General features: G+C 40.3%; 1 protein-coding gene across 1 annotated transcript in view; it reads left to right on the plus strand.

Annotated features, from left to right (window-relative positions):
* Positions 1–20,245, plus strand: part of FAP (fibroblast activation protein alpha) — a 194,814-nt gene that overhangs the window by 112,620 nt on the left and 61,949 nt on the right. Inside the window, exons 12-17 of the mRNA XM_073634041.1 lie at positions 204–248; positions 4,933–5,037; positions 5,177–5,247; positions 13,854–13,907; positions 15,765–15,889; positions 17,673–17,720. Coding sequence (XP_073490142.1) covers positions 204–248; positions 4,933–5,037; positions 5,177–5,247; positions 13,854–13,907; positions 15,765–15,889; positions 17,673–17,720 — 448 coding nt within the window. The remainder of the gene's footprint in view (positions 1–203; positions 249–4,932; positions 5,038–5,176; positions 5,248–13,853; positions 13,908–15,764; positions 15,890–17,672; positions 17,721–20,245) is intronic.

Below are 20,245 nucleotides of genomic sequence, written 5' to 3' on the forward strand. Positions count from 1 at the left end.
TTTTTTATTAAAATGTCTTGTTTGAAGCCCTTTTTTTCTTTCAATTGTTTTTATTTAAGAAATATATTATATATATATATATATATATATATATATATATATATATATATATATATATATATATATATATATAGACCTACAGAACAAGAGCAATTCTGAGCCCTTTTTAAACATATTTAAATGTTTTTCTATCTTCTCCTTAGGATCGACAATATGTTGAAACAAGTAAAAGTGGGTGGATTGGTGTGGTATGTTACTGTATTTTTTAATTTGCATTCCCCCTGTTCTTCCTCAGTGCAGTAAACCCTTATCATACCTGGGTCCGCAAAGGCTGGCTTGGCTGATATAAGGGGTGATTTATATCTATTGTAGCGAAGGAGGACAAGAATCAGTGAATATTGAATTGTCGCTTATAACAAGTAATTTTCTAACAGTACTATAATGTACAATTTACAACATGTCTGTGAAGGTTCTCATTTACCCAGGTCTTGGTATAGCTACTAGTAGTAAGTTATATTCAACTGGACATACATATGATACATGAGTCATGACTAGAACATTGCAAATACAAGCTTTTAGTAAACACATAAAATCAGTGGACAATTAAATCAAGTTTACCCTGGAAGAGACACTGAATAACAAATGACTCTTGTTGGACTGTATGTTACATATCAGGGAGAGGTGTGAGTTGGACATTGAGGTCTATGGGACACCTACTCACATGGACCAATATCTGCTTTTGAACTCCTACCACCCATTGGAACTTAAACTGGAGGTTATTAGGACTCTGTGCTTGTTGTTACCACCTCAGCCTGATGTTGCAAAGTCTAAAGACAAAAACCACAGACATCTCATGAGTAGTTTGAAAGTTTGTGGCTATCCAGACAGGGCTCTTGCTAAAACATTTACAAAGTCAAGCAATAACATAAGACCATTGAACAGAATGGAGAGGCAGAACACAAAGTCATATAGTAATACCGTATTTAACTGAAAACTACCGTATTCTAAACCTTGCATTTTTGCATCCTTCAAGACTAGCAATACACTGAGGGCAGACCCTACAGGTCAAGACATGGTCTAGCCTGGCGATTTGACCATAATTAACATCTTTAGCCATGTAAATCAAGGAATTAATGCCTATGCACACTTCCCAAAACCAAGAATGGGATTATGTAACTAGATCACGGTCATTTCACACCTCCCATCCTGTTCTTGGATAATCAGCATCTATACATTGGATGGTGATTGGACCTGTGCTACCTGTTATAAATGCTGGGGTATCTTCTTGCTACTCATTGGAATTGAAAAAGTAAAATTACTGTGTAAGAAACGTCGGATGACAGCTGATATTCTTAGGCTTCCAGTCTACTTACTAGTTCCAAGGAAGTAATATCACTTGCACTATTTCTGAATGGGTTTACTGCCCCAAGAGATACTATTGCCTGTATATGAGTACATTTTGTAATAGTTTCCTTTTAAAGGAAAGCCATATTGGGAAAAATACAGTGCATGCCATTGCTTTCATCCTTTTAGGAATAAGAATATTATCTGCCTGGTTGTGAAACTGATTCATTGCATTTGTTACTTTCTTAGTTACTGACTTGGCACAAGTAGAGATCAGGGAATCGTAGTAAAATATGATCTACATACTTGTTCCTGGTCAATGACCGAGGAAGTATGGAAGACATGAGATCAGCATGCAGCTGTGGCTAAGAGTATTAGGCAAGAGAGTTTACATTGAAGCCTGGCAACTTGCAATTATAAAAGAGAAACTCGGTATTGTGGAGTTCAGGCAGGAGAGTTGCATGAACAGTGTTAATTCTTACACTCTTGGTCACAGCGACAGAAGAAAGGAGCACAATCAGATAGGTGAATGCCAGCTTAGGCAAAGACAAAGGGCTTTACTGTTCTAAGCAGGACGACAGAGCACAGAAGACCAGAATAGTGGAGGTTGCAGGCCAATGACCAAGATAATCACAGACAAGCTGAGTAAAAACATAGTCCAACTAGTTGACAGACAAATCAGACAGAAGTCACAGAAGTCAGAGACAGGTTGACCACGCTCTTTCCAAATTGAAAAACGTATTGATAGGGCGAAAGGTAGAAGTTATAAGTTCACTTTAGAGCTGGATAGAGAGATTCAGGTGTGCACAACAGAGGCCTGAGCTGTAATCCTGGGTAATAACCATCAGATGGTGACGATTCATGGCTGATCATAACATTCATCAATGGCATACTCCTTGTTTCTCTCATGACAGTTTGCAGTTATGGAAACCAAAAGGGCTCTGGTCTAGAAACCTTCAAGTATTGCTGCTGTGCATAGGGAGACTTTATCAGTTGGTCAATGGGTAATGTAAAATGTTCCCATCTGTAAGTGCTGCATGCAGAGGCTCCCACAATTCGAGTTTACCATTCTTGGTACAGTGTCAAGAAGTTATGGTAATATGCTCACAGTGGTGTCATCACTGCCCTATGGCCTGTCACAGAGAAATTACTATTTTCTAAATACATACATGCACACATACACAATCACTTTTCTTTAAATATTCAACAATAAGTTTAAAGTGTTTTTGTCATCATTAGTTGCTAACATTGTTTCTGCCTCTTCCTCGTTATCCATACATCCATTAGTCAATCAATGTTAATTGGTAGAAAGTCTCCTTTGAAACGTGCTAAGGATACATTTTTACTCTAATTAGTGCAATTAGCAAATACAAATCTAATGACTTGTTTGAACAGCAGTACAAATAGAACATTAATTATGGCAGGATTATAATGCACGTTGTTGAACTAAATTGGTCATTTGGCTCAGAAATGTCTTGACTCATGATACTTTTCAACCACAAACGCAAGTATGTCTGCTAAATGAACATCTGTGTTTTACTGGCTCATTACTATTTAAATGGATGGCAACTGCCTTTTTAATATAATGCATTCTGAAACAAAGAAAAATGAGACCATTGCCTAGAATTTTGTAATTATTACTAAATATAATCCTAAATTGAATGCTATGACATGTGATTGTATAAATGTCATTATCATCACTTCTATTAATAGATACTTGTAAATTTATCTGGAAGGCTTATACTGTATATATACTGTATATATACAGTATATACACACTATTACCAAAAGTATTGGAACACCTGCCTTTATATCCACATGAACTTTAATGGCATCCCAGTCTTGGTCCGTAGGGTTCAATATTGAGTTGGCCCACCCTTTGCAGCTATAACAGCTTCTACTCTTCTGGGAAGGCTGTCCACAAGGTTTAGGAGTGTGTCTATGGGAATGTTTGACCATTCTCCCAGAAGCGCATTTGTGAGGTCAGACACTGATCTTGGACGAGAAGGCCTGGCTCACAGTCTTCACTCAAATTCATCCCAAAGGTGTTCATTCAGGTTGAGGTGAGGACTCTGTGCAGGCCAGTCAAGTTCCTCCACCCCAAACTCGCTCTTCCGTGTCTTTATGGACCTGCCTCTGTTATGAATTTTGAAGGTAAATCGCTTTAAATGTCACAGAGGTCAGTGAGGGTTTTTTTTTAAGCTTAAAATGTAAATACACAAATGTCCATAGCCAGGCCACAGTTTCACTTAAAGAGCCCCTTCAGACCTTTGTGGGTTATTGCATCCTGATGTGCAGTGCATTAGAAGAGCCAATTCATTTTGAATGTGCAGCAATGGATGAAAAGCTGGATACGGAGCATTTTGTAAACACATAGAAATTGTTTTGCTGGGTGCTTTACTTGTGCTTTGGGGTGCATTTTTGCTGCACATCATATCACGTGTTTTCACAAATTACAACAACATGTAGATGTGAAACCAGCCAAAGGCCGGTGTGCTAACTCAAAGCCCTCCGGCCCACCGGCAAATGATATAACTAGCATGCAGCCAATCACAGCATTGTCACTACTCGAAACAAATGCTCCCGATGCCTAATCCAATAGCTGGGAGAGGCGGCGTTACTGCACCTAACCGGAAGTCAGTGGGTGGAGCAGAGAGAGTCCTAAAGCAGTGAAACTAGGTAAGCTGCCAGGGGTACAGGGGGTGACGCCGTCAGCGGTTGAACATCCTGACGCCCATCTTGGTACACCCTGCACTTGGCTGCAGTAAGCCAGCAGCGGACATCTTGTTAGACCCAGCCCATATAGTTTGGGCTGGGTCTAACAAGATGTCAGCTGCTGCTTACTGCGTCCAAGTGCAAGGAGTACCAAGATAGGCATCGCAGGCAGCATAGCATTGCAAAATAAATCCTTTCCTCTCATGTAATTTATTGCTGCATGTCAGTTCCTGCCCATCAGTGCCAAAAGTGGCACCTATCAGTGCCATCTATCAGTGCTAGCCATCTGTCAGTGCCACCTATCAGTGTCATCTATCAGTGCCAGCCATCAGTCAGTGCCACCTATCAGTGCCCATCAGTCAGTGTCATCTAGCAATTCCCATCAGTCAGTGCCATCTATCAGTGCCTGCCATCAGTCAGTGCCACCTATCAGTGCCAGCCATCAGTGGCAGCCATCAGTCAGTGCCATCTATCAGTGCCAGCCATCAGTGGCAGCCATCAGTCAGTGCCACCTATCAGTGCCCATCAGTCAGTGTCATCTAGCAATTCCCATCAGTCAGTGCCATCTATCAGTGCCTGCCATCAGTCAGTGCCACCTATCAGTGCCAGCCATCAGTGGCAGCCATCAGTCAGTGCCATCTATCAGTGCCAGCCATCAGTGGCAGCCATCAGTCAGTGCCACCTATCAGTGCCCATCAGCCATAAAAAAAAAGTATTGGTAATCAGTATCGGCAAGTAATTGAAACAAAGTATCTGTACTTGTACTCGGTCTTAATAAAGTGGTATCAGGACAACCCTAATTGTCATAATTTCTGTACAGTATGGTGGATATAAGTATTTGTTGTGTTTAGACACATTTATTTTATTTTGTAGTTCTTTGCTGCACTTCCGTACTTCTCATCAGACAGTTTATCATACTACCAAATCCTAAGTGACAAGGATGGCTACAAACATATTCATTACATCAAGGATTCCATGGTAGGTGACTCCTTATTTTAAGGATATTTAGTAATGATATATGTAGATGTGTTTGCTGTGTGGATGGTTTATTTACACACTGAGAAAATATATTGCAGCAAATGCACTAGTCATACACTATCACTTCTTTCTCTAATAGGAAAATGCTGTTCAAATAACAAGCGGGCGATGGGAAGTGTCCTATATACTGTACGTTACAGATAATGCAATGTAAGTGTGCCATGTTTTAATGTCATGTTTTGTTCTTTGGTTTTTTTTTTTTATGATTTATGTATCATTATTTACCCACTTCAGCCTGGGAAGATTTTACCCCCTTCCTGACCAGAGCACTTTTTGCGATTCGGCACTGCGTCGCTTTAACTGACAATTGCATGGACACGCGAAGTTCCACCCAAACAAAATTGATGTCCTTTTTTTTCCCACAAATAGAGCTTTCTTTTGGTGATATTTTATCACCTCTGCGGTTTTTATTTTTTGCACTATAAACAAAAAAAGAGCGACAGTTTTGAAAAAAAGCTATATTTTTTACTTTTTGGCATAATAAATATCCCCCAAAAATATCTAAAAAAACAATTTTTTTCCTCAGTTTACGCCGATATGTATTCTTCTACATATTTTTGGTAAAAAAAATCGCAATAAGTGTATATTGATTGGTTTGCTCAAAAGTTATAGCGTCTACAAAATAGGGGATATATTTATGGCATTTTTATTATTATTTTTTTTTATTAGTAATTGCGGCGATCTGCGTTTTTTATCTTTACTGCGACATTATGGTGGACACATCGGACACTTTTGACTGTATTTTGGGACCATTGTCATTTATACAGTGATCAGTGCTTTAAAAATGGACTGATTACTGTGTAAATGACACTGGCAGGGAAGGGGTTAAACACTAGGGGGCAATCAAGGGGTTAAGTGTGTCCTAAGGAGTGATTCTAACTGTGGGGGGGGATGGGCTACTATACACATGACAGCGATCACTGCTCCCACTGACATGGAGCAGTAGATCTCTGTCATGTCACTAGGCAGAACTTGGCATCTCCCCGTTCTGCGGCTCCATGACATGGTCACCGGGAGACCGGCGGACATCAAGTCCGCGAGTCCTGCGGGCACGGTCATGCTGTACGCGGTTCGCTAGCCCTGCCAATTAAAGGTATGCCCATTTGCCCACCGCTGCCATTGTGCCAACGTATATCGGCGTGCAGCAGTTGGCAAGTGGTTAAACAAGTAAACAAACAAAATAGCGCAGGTTACATGGTTAATGTCATATGCAGATGTTGCTATAGAAATGTCCTTTTGAGCGTTGCGCTCTTTGTGAGATGCAAACAGCTTCTAGATAGGGCAGCCTTTTGATGGGAGGTGAAGCCACTCCAGATATGCAAAGAAAAAACAACAGGGAAGGCGCCTCTTAGTAAAACTGTATATTTAATGAAATATATGCATTAAAAACACTCACATTAAAAACTTAGATAGTCCGGCATGGGGAGTTCAGTATAGCCAAACAGGATTGCGTCCTCCTATGTCCACAGTCTTATTCCTCTATTGCTGACGGCTGGTCCGTGTGGTAGAAGCTTCCGGTATCAGTAAAGATCCACAACGAGGCTTGGGCACCGCCGAGTAGTCAATTGGGAGGCTGGGACGCTGGAACGCACATCCAGAGTATGTGCTGTACTGCCGTAAGGCGACGCGTTTCAGAGCATGCGCACTCAGGCGCGCTCCTTTCTCAAGCTAGGGAATACAAGAAACTGCAGCCTATTTAAGTGCTCTAGTGGCACCGCCACCTAGTGGATATAATGGTAATTGCATAGGGAATACAGGTAATGTTACAAAAAGGGCCAAACGGAAAGAACTGTATGTTAGCATTGCAATTTAGATATTGTGTGCCTAATTATTGTAGGTATAAGATATTAATATGTGTATAATATTGTTATGCATGTTATCACTACTTATGGCCATTATTAATACATACACTATATAAAATAACTGTAGTCGCGTTGGGCTGAATATTCTGTAATTACCTAAATGGACTAAATACCCATGTATGTGTGCAATATATGCAAATAGATAGTAATGAGGTTATGGGCACATTTATGCACAATGGCACTATCTGATAAAATAATACTAATATGAATTGATAATAAAAAATTAATTAATAAGAGAAATTAGTTAACATTAATTTAAAATAAATTAAAATTAGAGCATATATATATATATATATATGTACTAAATATATAAAAACTATATAAGATATATATAAAAAAATGGTACTTTATATTAAGATGAGCCTCAACTGCTAATGGGAGGGCCTATTAGATATATGGCAGGGTTGTGGCAGGATTCTTACTTCATATATATGTATTCATATTCACTCTAGGTCAGTGTTATTAAAGGATGGTGGATATCTCTATTTCTTCGTTGATTCCACCGGGATTTAGAACGTCCAAAGAATAAATCCAGAAAGTTTCTCTTTCACATAATCTGTGAAATCTTTCAGCTATGGGTAAATTTTTTGGCATTTGTTCAATAACCCATACTTCAAGACCTTCAGTGGAATTAGCGTGGTGTTCACAGAAGTGGCGGGGGACACTATGTTTGTCCCTCCCGCCTTCTATCTTTCTTCTATGTTCCCCGAATCTTTGCCTAAGTGGGCGTATCGTGCGCCCCACATAGATAAGATTGCATGGGCAACTTAGGCCATAAACTACAAACTCCGAACCACAATTATAAAAATTGTCAAGTAAATAGGTTTTCCCTTTAGTAGTGAATTGTTTTTTACCATGTTTTACAAACATACAAGTTTTGCACATGGTTTTTCTACATTGGAACATGCCTTTAAGAGGAATCATGTGGGCCTGTGATGGTGCGGTTTTTTTGATGGTCTTTAGTTTGCTAGGTGCTATTTGGTTTTTTATATTGGGGGCTTTTTTGTAAGTGATTTTGGGGTAATTAGGTAGAACTGGTTTAAGATATGGGTCCTCAAGGAGGATGGGCCAATGTTTTCTGAATATTGCTTCCATTTTGGAGAATTTTGTATGAAACCTAGTAATAAAACGTCCTGATGGATTTGATGTGTTATCGTTTTGATGTTTGGTAGCAAGTGTGGGTTGCAAATATTGTTTTTGCGCTTGGTCAACCAATGACTCTGGATACCCTTTGTCTTTAAGTTTTTTTCTTAGTAGATGGCTTTGATCTATATAGTCAGAGGTTTGTGTACAGTTTCTCCGTAATCGGCAAAATTGCCCTTTAGGGATATTATTTTTCCATTTTTCATAGTGGCAACTTTTGTAGTGCAGCAAGGAATTTCCTGCCGTAGGTTTGAAGAAGTTCCTTGCGTGTATTTCATTGCCAACGTGAAAAAGGTCAAGGTCAAGAAAAGCTAATCTCTCTTTGTCCATGACATGAGTGAAGCTCAGACCATGTGGATTATTATTGCAGTGGGCCACAAACTGGTTAACGACATCAGCTGGACCATCCCAAATAATAATAATGTCGTCTATGTAACGACCGTAAAAAATAAGATGCCTGAGGAACGGATTGTTTTGCCAGATATATCCGTGTTCCCATAGTCCCATTGCTAAATTAGCATATGAGGGCGCAAAGTTGGCCCCCATAGCTGTCCCCTGGATTTGTAGATAATACTGTTCGTTGAAGGAAAAATAATTGTGGGTTAAACAATATTTAGCACAATCTAAGATAAATGTTGCCTGTTTATTGCTCATATATGGGTCTTGGGATAGAAAATGATTGAGGGCTAATATTCCAAAGGTGTGAGGAATAGACGTGTACAATGAATTCACGTCTAGTGATAACCAAATATATTGATCCTCCCATCTGTATGGTTTCAATAGGTCTAATAGATGGGTACCATCTCGGATGTATGACTGCAGTCCCTGAGCTAGGGGCTGTAGATGGTGATCAATATATTTGGATAGGCCAGACGTGATGCTGTCCATGGCAGCGATTATGGGCCTTCCTGGGGGATTGGTCGGGTCTTTATGAACCTTGGGTATGTGATAAAAGTATGGGGTGCGGTAATAATCCTTCCGTAGGAAGGATGCCTCATTCTTATCAATAATGTCTGATAGAATGGCTCCATTGATGAGAAGATTTATATCATTTTGGAATTCTGGTAGTGGATCAGACCGTAACTTTTGGTAGGTGGAGCTATCTGCAAGTAAACGTTCTGCTTCTTTTGTGTAATCTGATCTGTTTTGGATTACGATTCCACCACCTTTGTCAGCAGTTTTTATGATTAGATTGGTATTGTCTGTTAGTGCTTTTAGGGCCAGTTTTTCTTTTGTGGTGAGACTACCAAGGGTGGTGGAACTTGTTTCACCTTGACCACACATCTTTTTTAGGTCTGAGAATACCATATTATAGAATGTGGTGAGGTGTGGGCCTTTTGATTGATATGGGTAGAAGATTGATTTGGGTTTTAATCCAGAATGTTGTACTGGTGGAGAGGTGTGAAGATGTTGAGTAAAAAGGTCTAATCCTGTAAGTGAGTCGTCGTGATAGAGATGCTCAAGCATCTCGATCATTTCTGTATCAAAATTGAATTCTTGGGTTTCTAATAAAGGATCTATAGTATTTATCAGGCAATAACACTGACCTAGAGTGAATATGAATACATATATATGAAGTAAGAATCCTGCCACAACCCTGCCATATATCTAATAGGCCCTCCCATTAGCAGTTGAGGCTCATCTTAATATAAAGTACCATTTTTTTATATATATCTTATATAGTTTTTATATATTTAGTACATATATATATATATATATATATGCTCTAATTTTAATTTATTTTAAATTAATGTTAACTAATTTCTCTTATTAATTAATTTTTTATTATCAATTCATATTAGTATTATTTTATCAGATAGTGCCATTGTGCATAAATGTGCCCATAACCTCATTACTATCTATTTGCATATATTGCACACATACATGGGTATTTAGTCCATTTAGGTAATTACAGAATATTCAGCCCAACGCGACTACAGTTATTTTATATAGTGTATGTATTAATAATGGCCATAAGTAGTGATAACATGCATAACAATATTATACACATATTAATATCTTATACCTACAATAATTAGGCACACAATATCTAAATTGCAATGCTAACATACAGTTCTTTCCGTTTGGCCCTTTTTGTAACATTACCTGTATTCCCTATGCAATTACCATTATATCCACTAGGTGGCGGTGCCACTAGAGCACTTAAATAGGCTGCAGTTTCTTGTATTCCCTAGCTTGAGAAAGGAGCGCGCCTGAGTGCGCATGCTCTGAAACGCGTCGCCTTACGGCAGTACAGCACATACTCTGGATGTGCGTTCCAGCGTCCCAGCCTCCCAATTGACTACTCGGCGGTGCCCAAGCCTCGTTGTGGATCTTTACTGATACCGGAAGCTTCTACCACACGGACCAGCCGTCAGCAATAGAGGAATAAGACTGTGGACATAGGAGGACGCAATCCTGTTTGGCTATACTGAACTCCCCATGCCGGACTATCTAAGTTTTTAATGTGAGTGTTTTTAATGCATATATTTCATTAAATATACAGTTTTACTAAGAGGCGCCTTCCCTGTTGTTTTTTCTTGGCAAGTGGTTAAAGTAGGACTTTACTCAAAAGCACTGGTGTATACATAATGTAGTTGACTTACTAAAACTGTTGCAAACTCTGGTTCAGTTCTGCATAGAAACTACTCAGCATCCAGGTTTTTTTGCCAAAGCTTAATTGAACAAACTGAAGTTAGAAGCTAATTGGCTATCACACACAACTGCACCAGATTTTGCACTCTCCAGTTTTAGTAAATCAATCCCAATATGTGCAATGTTTGTCTTGTACACATGGCACCAGTGAAATAGGGCCCACTGTGCATTTACTGCACACGTTGTGGGTGCGGTCTGCACCGGGTTTCACCACTTACAGGGTGCGATATGCAGAGTGGTAGCGGTGTATGAGGGAATGGAAAGATACATCTGTGTATCAGATGGAGAGGAGGCACTATTACTATTGTGACAGCACACCACATGCTGTGACTATGAGAAGAGAGCGCTGTGTGGGACTGCAGGACAGGTATGTGGTGGTATTTTGGTTCTCTTTACAGAATGCCCCACTAGACCACCAGGAAGTATAAGGGACACTTTTTCTGTTTGTACATGGATCAAAATTTGGCCAATTCAGCAGGGCCCAGCCAAATTTCAATCCATCTATGGCCACTGTGGTTTTTGTAGAAGTTGATGTATCAGTTGATTTCTGTATAACTGATCCTGTTGTATTTTCCCTGCTTGAGCACCACCGGCGCCTGTAGCCGGCATCGCTGATCAGTGTATTCTAATGGCAGGGAAGTCTCCCCACTATCAGAATGCAATAGCTCAAGTAGGGAGGATTCCCCCATCCACTTTGAATGTATGGAATGTGGAAGGGGAAATCATGCAAGGAGGAAGGGGCTGTGTTCGGGAATTTTTTTAACAAGCTCAATGGTACATTTCAAGTGATAATTTATGGAAAGGAACAATACCGCAATAAACCTAAAAATACTTTTACTTTTTTCTGTGCTTTTACCTCCTATTGTTTAGGTTGGTGACAGCATGTCTTTAAAGCTGAAGTAAACTTTAAATAACAATTATTCATAAATGTGCAATCATTCTAGTTATCTTCAGGTATTTCCAAGTCTCAATCCAGTGTACCTCCCTGGTACATCAGCTTGTTCCTCATTAGCCCCCTTTAGTTGTTGGGTCTGTAGTAGCCTTGAGAAAAAGTTCACACCCATGTAGAAGTATGTGTGAGTCCAGGGGCTTTAGAAATCGCTTGAGTTAAGACATCAAAGGTAATTTTTAGTAGGAGAGGTATGGTGGCTATCACTGCACTCTTGAATGCCTGGCTTTTAAGCTGACCTGTTGCTTCCAATTCTTTCTTATTCAATGACTTGGAAAAGGCAGAGATAAGCGTATTAGAGTGATGTCTAGCCGCCTTATCTGCATACTTGTTCTCAGTCAGTGACTCAGGAATTATTGAAGATATTGGGTAAGCATGACAGCAGTTACTCAAGGTAATACTCCCGTGCATTACCTGCTGGTCCAATTTTTGGATGTAAAATCTACAAACACTTTTAAACCCTTTTAAGTTCAAGCATTCCTAAATTGATATAACAGACAACCCCTAAGAAAGGGGAAGTTTGTGAAACCTCAAAACCCCTTGGATTTCTTATCTTGTTGATCTTCTAATATTTTAAAAATATTTTGGGCTCTCCATCTCCATTGGTGTGGAGCCCTTATTGCTATCTACTCAAAGTTTTCATTTCTGTTACATCACCATTGTGAAAGTTTGCATCTCCCTTCTTGTCCTGTCCGACACTTGTCACCAGCAGCTGGCAACAAAAACTTAACAGAGGTTTAATCTCCCCTCTCCACTCTACCCAAAACTGAAAAAAAAAAAAATTAAACTGGCTGTTTTTTTGCAAATGCTAAAATCTAGCACAAAAAGGTGTAGTAGCTGACCTTAATGTGTAAAATCACCAGTAACCTGTAGTCCTGTGGAGGCCTAACCCTGATCCTGTAGTTCTGAAGGTTATAAATTCACAGGTCAGGACAGTCCCATTGCAGTGATGTATGTCTACAGACTCCTGAAACCATTACATTCATGGAACTGCAGCTCTAAGGAAGGAAGGCTGAACAAAGTGACTGGTAATAGGCTTCATATTTGACCAGAAGCCAAATTTCTTGACATTCTCTCTGCAAGGCATTATGCGAAATAAAGCCATGCTAAATAGGTGCACTATCCTTTAAAATGACCAAAAACGATGATTAATTAAGTGCATCAAACATACATGTGCAATTATAAACATTTCCCAAAGCCCATAAATCAAAGTTCAATATGGAAAAAAAATCTGTGATCCATGAAGAAACAAAATATGTGATTCTACTGCATGCTATTGTCACCAACTTCAGTGCACTATCAACACAAATGGATGTACACCATCTGCTTACCAGAGCAAAAGACCTCTAGAATTAATTTCAATAGAGGCAAAGAACATCACTTCTCCCAGTACCAGTGCTAGAGACTACTCATATCCACTTCATGTGACAGGCTCCTCAAAATGGTGGCAAAAAGCTTTGCCCAGGCACATTTCATCTACAGATATCTTCAGGGGAAGCTGTTGTCCCCTTAAGATGTCTGGACGAAACGCGTCGTGATTTTTAATTTTATGCTGTGTTCACTATGCTTCTTGTTCTTACATTTGACCTTATAATTCTAGAAGTCTTTTGCTCTGGTAAGCAGATGGTGTGCATTCATTTGTGGTGATAGTGCACTAAAGTGCGCTAAAGTTGGTGATAATAGCCTGCTGTGGTTTCTTTGCGAATCAAAGATTGCTTTTTTGTTTTCCCATTTTGAGCTTTGATTTATGGGCTCTGGGAATATTTATTATCACATATGTATGCTTTATGCACTTTATTAGGCATTTTTTTGTCATGTAAAAGGATAGTGCACCTATTTAGCACTGCTAAGTTCTTTGGTGTATTTATAATTAAGTACTTTTTATTGTCCAGTTTTCCTGATACAGAAGGCTCACACCGTTTATTAAGCTAGTCATTGGTGTTACACACTAAGCTCAGAGGTTTATTTAGAGATTATGGGAGAATAACATAAAGCATCAATTATAGCAAATGTAGTACATTGTATATCTTTAGTACATTTTCAGGATCCTCTGGAAACTTTTAGCATTTTTTTTTAACTTATCTCCCTTACAGCCTGAAGACATATTGCTGTTTGTTTTATTTTACCGTTAACTATATGTTTTTCAGATATTACACAAGTAATGAATATGAAGATTTCCCAGGAAGTAGAAATATATATAGGTATGTTTAGGGGAATTTGTAGAAAATTATACTCTCTATATATGTTCAGTATATATATGCTCTATAATATTCTAAAAAGTACAATTTAGAGAAATATGTTTATTTTTTGTCTAGCTTGAGATGAGTCTAGCCGTATTAGTGCACTTGCAACAGAAACAACTTTATTCTTTGCACTAACATTAACATTTTCAGGACAAGCTTTTAAAGTGTTCCCTTCTTCTTGGTTAAAGCAGTACTTTTATTTTTGCCTTGGAATGTTTCATATTTATTATTTTCAGCTAGTAGATGCAGATTGAGGCTCTTTTTGACATGTTTACAAGGCCAATCCTAAGTTTATATTTTTCATTTTGGATAGAGTAGTGTAGCAGTACCCTCATAGCAGCCGCTGGTTGATTGTGATGGAATGCAATAAAAGCACAGTCGCTGCACATTTCCTGATAGCAGTAGCACAAATGATGATCTGGGTTCTCCTCTATTTGTACAGAGGCTGCAAGCACTCCCGAGCACAGTTCAAAGCATACTGACACAAGAAGCAGCCTAGGGAAGAGTTTTTTTTTTGTATGATTTATTAGAGGGAACAAAAATAAGAGGGTGCAGGGTATGGGATATTCCTGTCTGTAAAGTCACCATGATCTTGCAGAACAGTCAATACTTATGCGGTCAGAGAGCAGCTATGCCCATTCAGCTTCCTCCAGATGCCTTCTAGTGAAGCTTTGAAGATTGACTCCATCAGGTGAAGTCTTGAACAGCCCAAAAACTTCAACAGCCACTCTAGTGATTACAGAGGAGCCAAAAAGAACTAAACTGTCAGAAACCATGAACCAGACCGAGACAGAAGCATAGTAAAATCACACTTGTTTATTAAAAAAAATAAAAAGGTAAATAGAGTAAGCTTAGTCAAAGCATAGCCAGAGTCCGGTAACCGGATCGGGTAGTCAGCCAAGCCAGAGTTCAGTAACCAGATCGGGTAATCAGCCAAGCCAGAGTTCAGTAATCAGATCAGGTAATCAGCCAGGCCAGAAGTCAGGGATCCAAGTAGAGGAACAGCAAGCAGGATAAGAAGCCAGAAGCGATGTCAGCAAAGCCAGTCTTTAAACAGGTACGCAAGAGATGGTTTGTTGTGATGTGACAAAGGCGAAGGCAGGAATGAAGTGAGCTGGAGATCTTTAAGTAGGCAGGACTAATGAGCAGATCCACAACAGCTGGTTAACTCTGGAGAGAGATGAGAACTAGCAATTAGCTGACAGCTGAGCGGCCAGCTCAGAGAAGGAAGGGCTGAGCCAGCCCTGACATAAACTTACCTTTCATCCTAGCATCCTACCTAGGATGGTGCTACAATAGGTAAGGAATGGCCACAACTCACTTCAGTTTAGCCATCTCTGTCCCACTGGGGAGATTTCCCTTCACTTCCTACAGATGACTTACAGGAGCACACTATATTCGTTTTTTGTCTTTCTCTGGATCAACTAAGCTGGAACAGTTGGATTTAAGATTTTATTTTGTGTTACTGTCTATGAAGAAGTGTCTTTTTTAGCCTGAATGTGTAACTATGGCTGCTGCAGACCATTGTATCACTTAAGTACAAACAGCTTTAGGAGCGACATGCACACTCGAAGGATATGAGTGTGCAAGTCTATAATGGGCACTAGCATTAAAAATATTATTGGATTGTTTACTTGAAACACAATGGACATTGCACAAAATCATTATATCTGCTCAGTCCAAGGCCTCCTTCTAGCGCAGACCATTACACCAGCACATCTAAAAATACAATGGCAGAAAAAAGCCCTGCTTAATCAAATGAACATTTCACTCTAATTTCCATTGATAACTCCGATTTCTTTTGTTTTCTAACAGAGTTTCTCTACAGGGGCCCATTAAAGAGATGCAATGTCTTAGCTGTACTCTACGAAAGACAAACTGTCAGTATTATTACGCCAGGTTTAGTACTAATGCCAAGTACTATTCTCTGTATTGTAATGGTAAGTATGTGCTAACACAGATTTTTAATTAGTGGTATCCACACCTCAAGGATTGGGAATATTCTTTTTTTATGGTTATCCACACCCAAGAACAAAAATGAAATACACCGCAGCTTACCAGTCATTAGATGTGGTGGCAGCATGAGTTTACTTTTTTCAGGTGAAAAACATTTTTATATAATACAGAAAATACTCGTTGATCTTGCCAGAAATGCAAAACCCTTGTCACTTCCTGTGAGATAATCTGGAAGCAAAAACAATGGTATATTTCTTGTATAAACTACTTTTTACATCAAACCTTGACCCCTAATGGAGATAAACAAAGGCCAGCATGTTTGAAATACAGCCTACATGGCAACCATGGTTCCCTCCATGACACAGTGGCAGAGTGAGTGTAGCTATCCAGGGGCAGGAAGTATGCTATTATCAGGATTAGCAGATTAGAATATGGCAAAGGGCCTGAAAACAAAAAAGAAGAAAACAAATGAAACTACTTAGTCTAAAGGACTGGTAAGATGCAATATTTCAATTTTTTTTTTTGGGGGGGGGGATCTAGGTATGATTTAGGGTAATTGCATCACTTAGGTAATGGGTCCATTTAGATTGTTGGGTTGTGGTCACATGCTTTACAATGCATGTTACTGCAACACGCGTCAAGGCTTGTGCCTGAGTGTTGTAAGTTGCATCGGCCTTTGTTATGAATAGCATCCCAAAACACTATTCAGTAGTGACAGCCATGCATCACAAGGCTCAGACGGGGTGGTGTGCTGCATTAGCAAAAAAGGATGCTGTGTTTTTTTTAGTGAGTTGGGATGTGAAAATGAATGAGCTCCCTCAACACAATGCATGTTAATCATGATACAATGCTCCTTGTTAAAGTGGAACTGAACTGCATCTGAGCACCAGGAAACAGGGAGAACATGCAAACTCCAGGGAGGTGGTGTCGTGGTTGGGATTTCAACTGATGACTCTAGTGATTCCAGACAGAGCTGCTAACCACTAAGCCACTGCTATTTAACACATTTTATAATATGCAAAGAAAACTCTCCCATCCATCCATGTCTCCATGCTTTATTTTGTTAAGAAATTAATTTGAAAAACACCCCTCAGCATTTCTATTTGTGGCCATTTTGAGTAAGGGTAGATGACTCGTGTAGCCTTTACTTCCTGGAATCCATTTCTCCTTAGCTCCCTGAAATCCATTCGCTCCTTTAGGCCCCTAAAAAGCCAGACATCAAATTATTGAAGGAAGATCAGCCTGCTGAGCCTCTGGCGTTAATACTTTGAGTCAGTAACCCATAACAAGTATGCAGATAAGGGACTCTAGCTGTGCTCTGATTTCTCTGATCTGCATCCAGACCAGTGACTAAAGCTGGCCATAGACAGATTCAATCGTTGTTGAACTGGTTAAATTTTGTTTGTGTGGATGGAGGAATCTGTTCCTTTTTCTTCATTCAGCTTGCTGGCTGAAAGTAAAAGTAAACCATCTATGGACAGTTTTTGAAAGTATTAAAATAAAATAAAAAGTTTAAGTGTTGGCTGGTGGCGAGGTGTTCGAACCCCTTTGGGCTTTATATTGCCTGTGTCTTCATTAGGGAGATTCATCCTCGATTTTTGTCCTGGCCTAGTGTGAAACAGCCCTAAAAAGGGCTTTAGATCTGATCTAATGATCAGTAATTAATTATAGTAAGCCCAACTCTGATTTTATGCATTATTATATAAAAGAAGAGGTGCTATTGTTATCCATCGCAACCAATCACTATTATTTTGTTTTATTTTACAGGTCCGGGGCTACCTATAACTACTATTCATAATGGCACCACTAATAAAGGTATTTATAATGATTTTTAGGTACATTTGGAATTATTCAGTTAGGAAAAGGTGTAGTAACCCATAATAGCCATTTAAGGGTCAATGCAGGAATGTTTCACACAAGATTCACATAACTTTCACCCAGGATGCACACATTTTTTTGAATTGAATTCTATGGAAAAATGTGTGACTACTAGAGGAAAGTTGTGTGAGAACATTTATAAATAGATCCCTTCTCTTATATTGATCCCTTTTCTTTCATAAATAGATCCCTTATCTTTAATCAATACATAAAACTGAAGTTGCCGTTGGCTAAACACCACTTCCTTTGGCTAAACACCTCTGCCATTATGCAATCTATTCCAAAACACATTTGGTGTCTGGACTGTCCTCTCAATCAAGTAACATTTGCAAACAATCATAAACATCAGGATTTTCACGTTCTTCTATGGCAGATCCAGATCAAAATAGTATGCCTCATATTTATACCACAATCAGTAATTCATTTACTACTAACAGTTGCGTTCAGTGCCAAGAAGAGAGTCGGTTTTATTGTGCTGGGCTGGATTAAGTAAAGCTGGCCATACACAGCTTAAATTGTGCCTGATTCCTTCTCCATAATCAGAATCTAGTGTTGTTGGTGGCCCTACTAGTGCACTAATAAGCTAAGGTTAACCAACAGGGATTCCCCGCCCCGCAGCTGCATGTAACAAAGGGACTGGTGACATCATTGACCTAATATAGCTACCTGGTTATATTTGGTCAATGACATTGTCCAAATATGGGCATGTGGCTAAATTTGGATAATGGCATCAGCCAGCATTCAAACCCTTTTGTTATGTGCAGCTGTGGGGCAGAGATTTTCGTGGCTGCAGCTGATCTCCCCAACAGTCTGCTATCATGTGACAGCTTCCTGCGGGTTTGGTCAAACTGGGTTCACAGGTCTGCGCCATGCTCCACAAAAGTCGATTTTAAATTGACATTTGTTGAAGAAAACTGGCTGAACAGTGACTGCATCCAATTTATCAGCCAGCAGGGAAGATTCCTTCATCCATGTTGTTTAGAGTGGATTGTGGGAATTATTGTGTGTGTGTATAGCTAGCTCAAACCCTTCTTTTACTGGGCATTCACTGCCCAGTAAAATGTTTTTAGTTTAAAGTAGGGTTCCACCCCCCTCAGCAAGAATTAAAAGTCTGTAGCTGCTGACTTTTAATATTAGGACACTTACTTGTCCTTGATTCCAGCATTGTCGGCACCCTAGCCGATGTTTCCATTGGCTCTCGGGTGCTGCCGTCACGGCAAACAACCACCCCCCCACGGCACCTCAACCCCCCCACTGTCTTCCGGTTCACCAGCACTTACCCAATAGGCACGCACACTGGGCAGGGGTACAGGCTGCAGCAGGTATCTGGGGGTAGCAGAGGTACATGCTGCGGCAGGTATCTGGGGTAGCAGGGGTACAGGCTGTGACGGGTAGCAGGGGTAGAGGCTGTGGCGGGTAACAGGGGTACAGGCTGCGGCAGGTATCTTGGGGGTAGCAGAGGTACATGCTGCGGCAGGTATCTGGGGGTAGCAGGGGTACAGTCTGCGGCGGGTAGCAGGGGTACAGGCTGCGGCGGGTAGCAGGGGTACAGACTGTGGCGGGTAGCAGGGGTACAGGCTGTGGCGGCTCTGTGTTCTCTTCCATTCTGAGATCACGGCGTCCAATGGGAGCGCCTGACCTTTCAGACAATCGTGAAACGAGTAACAGACCCACGCTTCCTGATTGGCAGAGAGGCGGTTCAGTGTTAGAAAATCAAATATTTTCTTTTTTTTAACACATCTGGGTGGACTGCAAGTACAATGCTTTGCGCTCCAAGTCCATCTTTTTTGAAGCCTATTAGAGCCTATGGCTCTAACCAGGTGCTTCAAAAAAACACCCCCATCGCTGTAATTCAGGCGCCCGGTATCCGAAAAAGGGGTGAATAGGAGGTGGCAGCGGCGGCCATGGATAGATTAATGCAATGCATGAATCTATCCATTATGCATATAGGGGGTGGCTGGAGAGAGGGGTTTGTGCCCGTACACCCTTAATGGACAGGCCGCCTCTGGTGCTGCACTTTGTGAATGGCCCGGTGGCAGGGGAAGGAGGAGGGGGGGCGAACATCGAAGTGGTCTCGCCTGCAGCGGGATCTCTCGGAAGTGGGTTTGGGTACCTCTCAAAAACAGGTACCCGCTCCCCCTTGCCCCCCGAAAGGTACCAAATGTGACCCAGGAGGACCCAGCTTTAAATGCTTCTTTTTCAGTTCTTTAAGAGGTCCACTGAAATATACTGTACATGCAATACAGTTACATTGAATAGCCAGAACCCACAACATTGGTATGTGCATATTTGAGAAGGCTTAAATAAAATAACATGACTGTGCCCCGAGAACTTCATTACCCTTGGGGTGAGCATCAGCTTGCGAGATAAATTGTTTGGTATAAACTCAAAGGGAGAAAATGTCCTCATATTGGAACGCTTATATAGAACAGGGCAAAACAACCACAGTGGCCATGCATGGA

Source organism: Aquarana catesbeiana, linkage group LG06 (assembly GCF_042186555.1).
Source record: "Aquarana catesbeiana isolate 2022-GZ linkage group LG06, ASM4218655v1, whole genome shotgun sequence".
In the NCBI taxonomy this organism is placed as follows: Eukaryota; Metazoa; Chordata; class Amphibia; order Anura; family Ranidae; genus Aquarana; species Aquarana catesbeiana.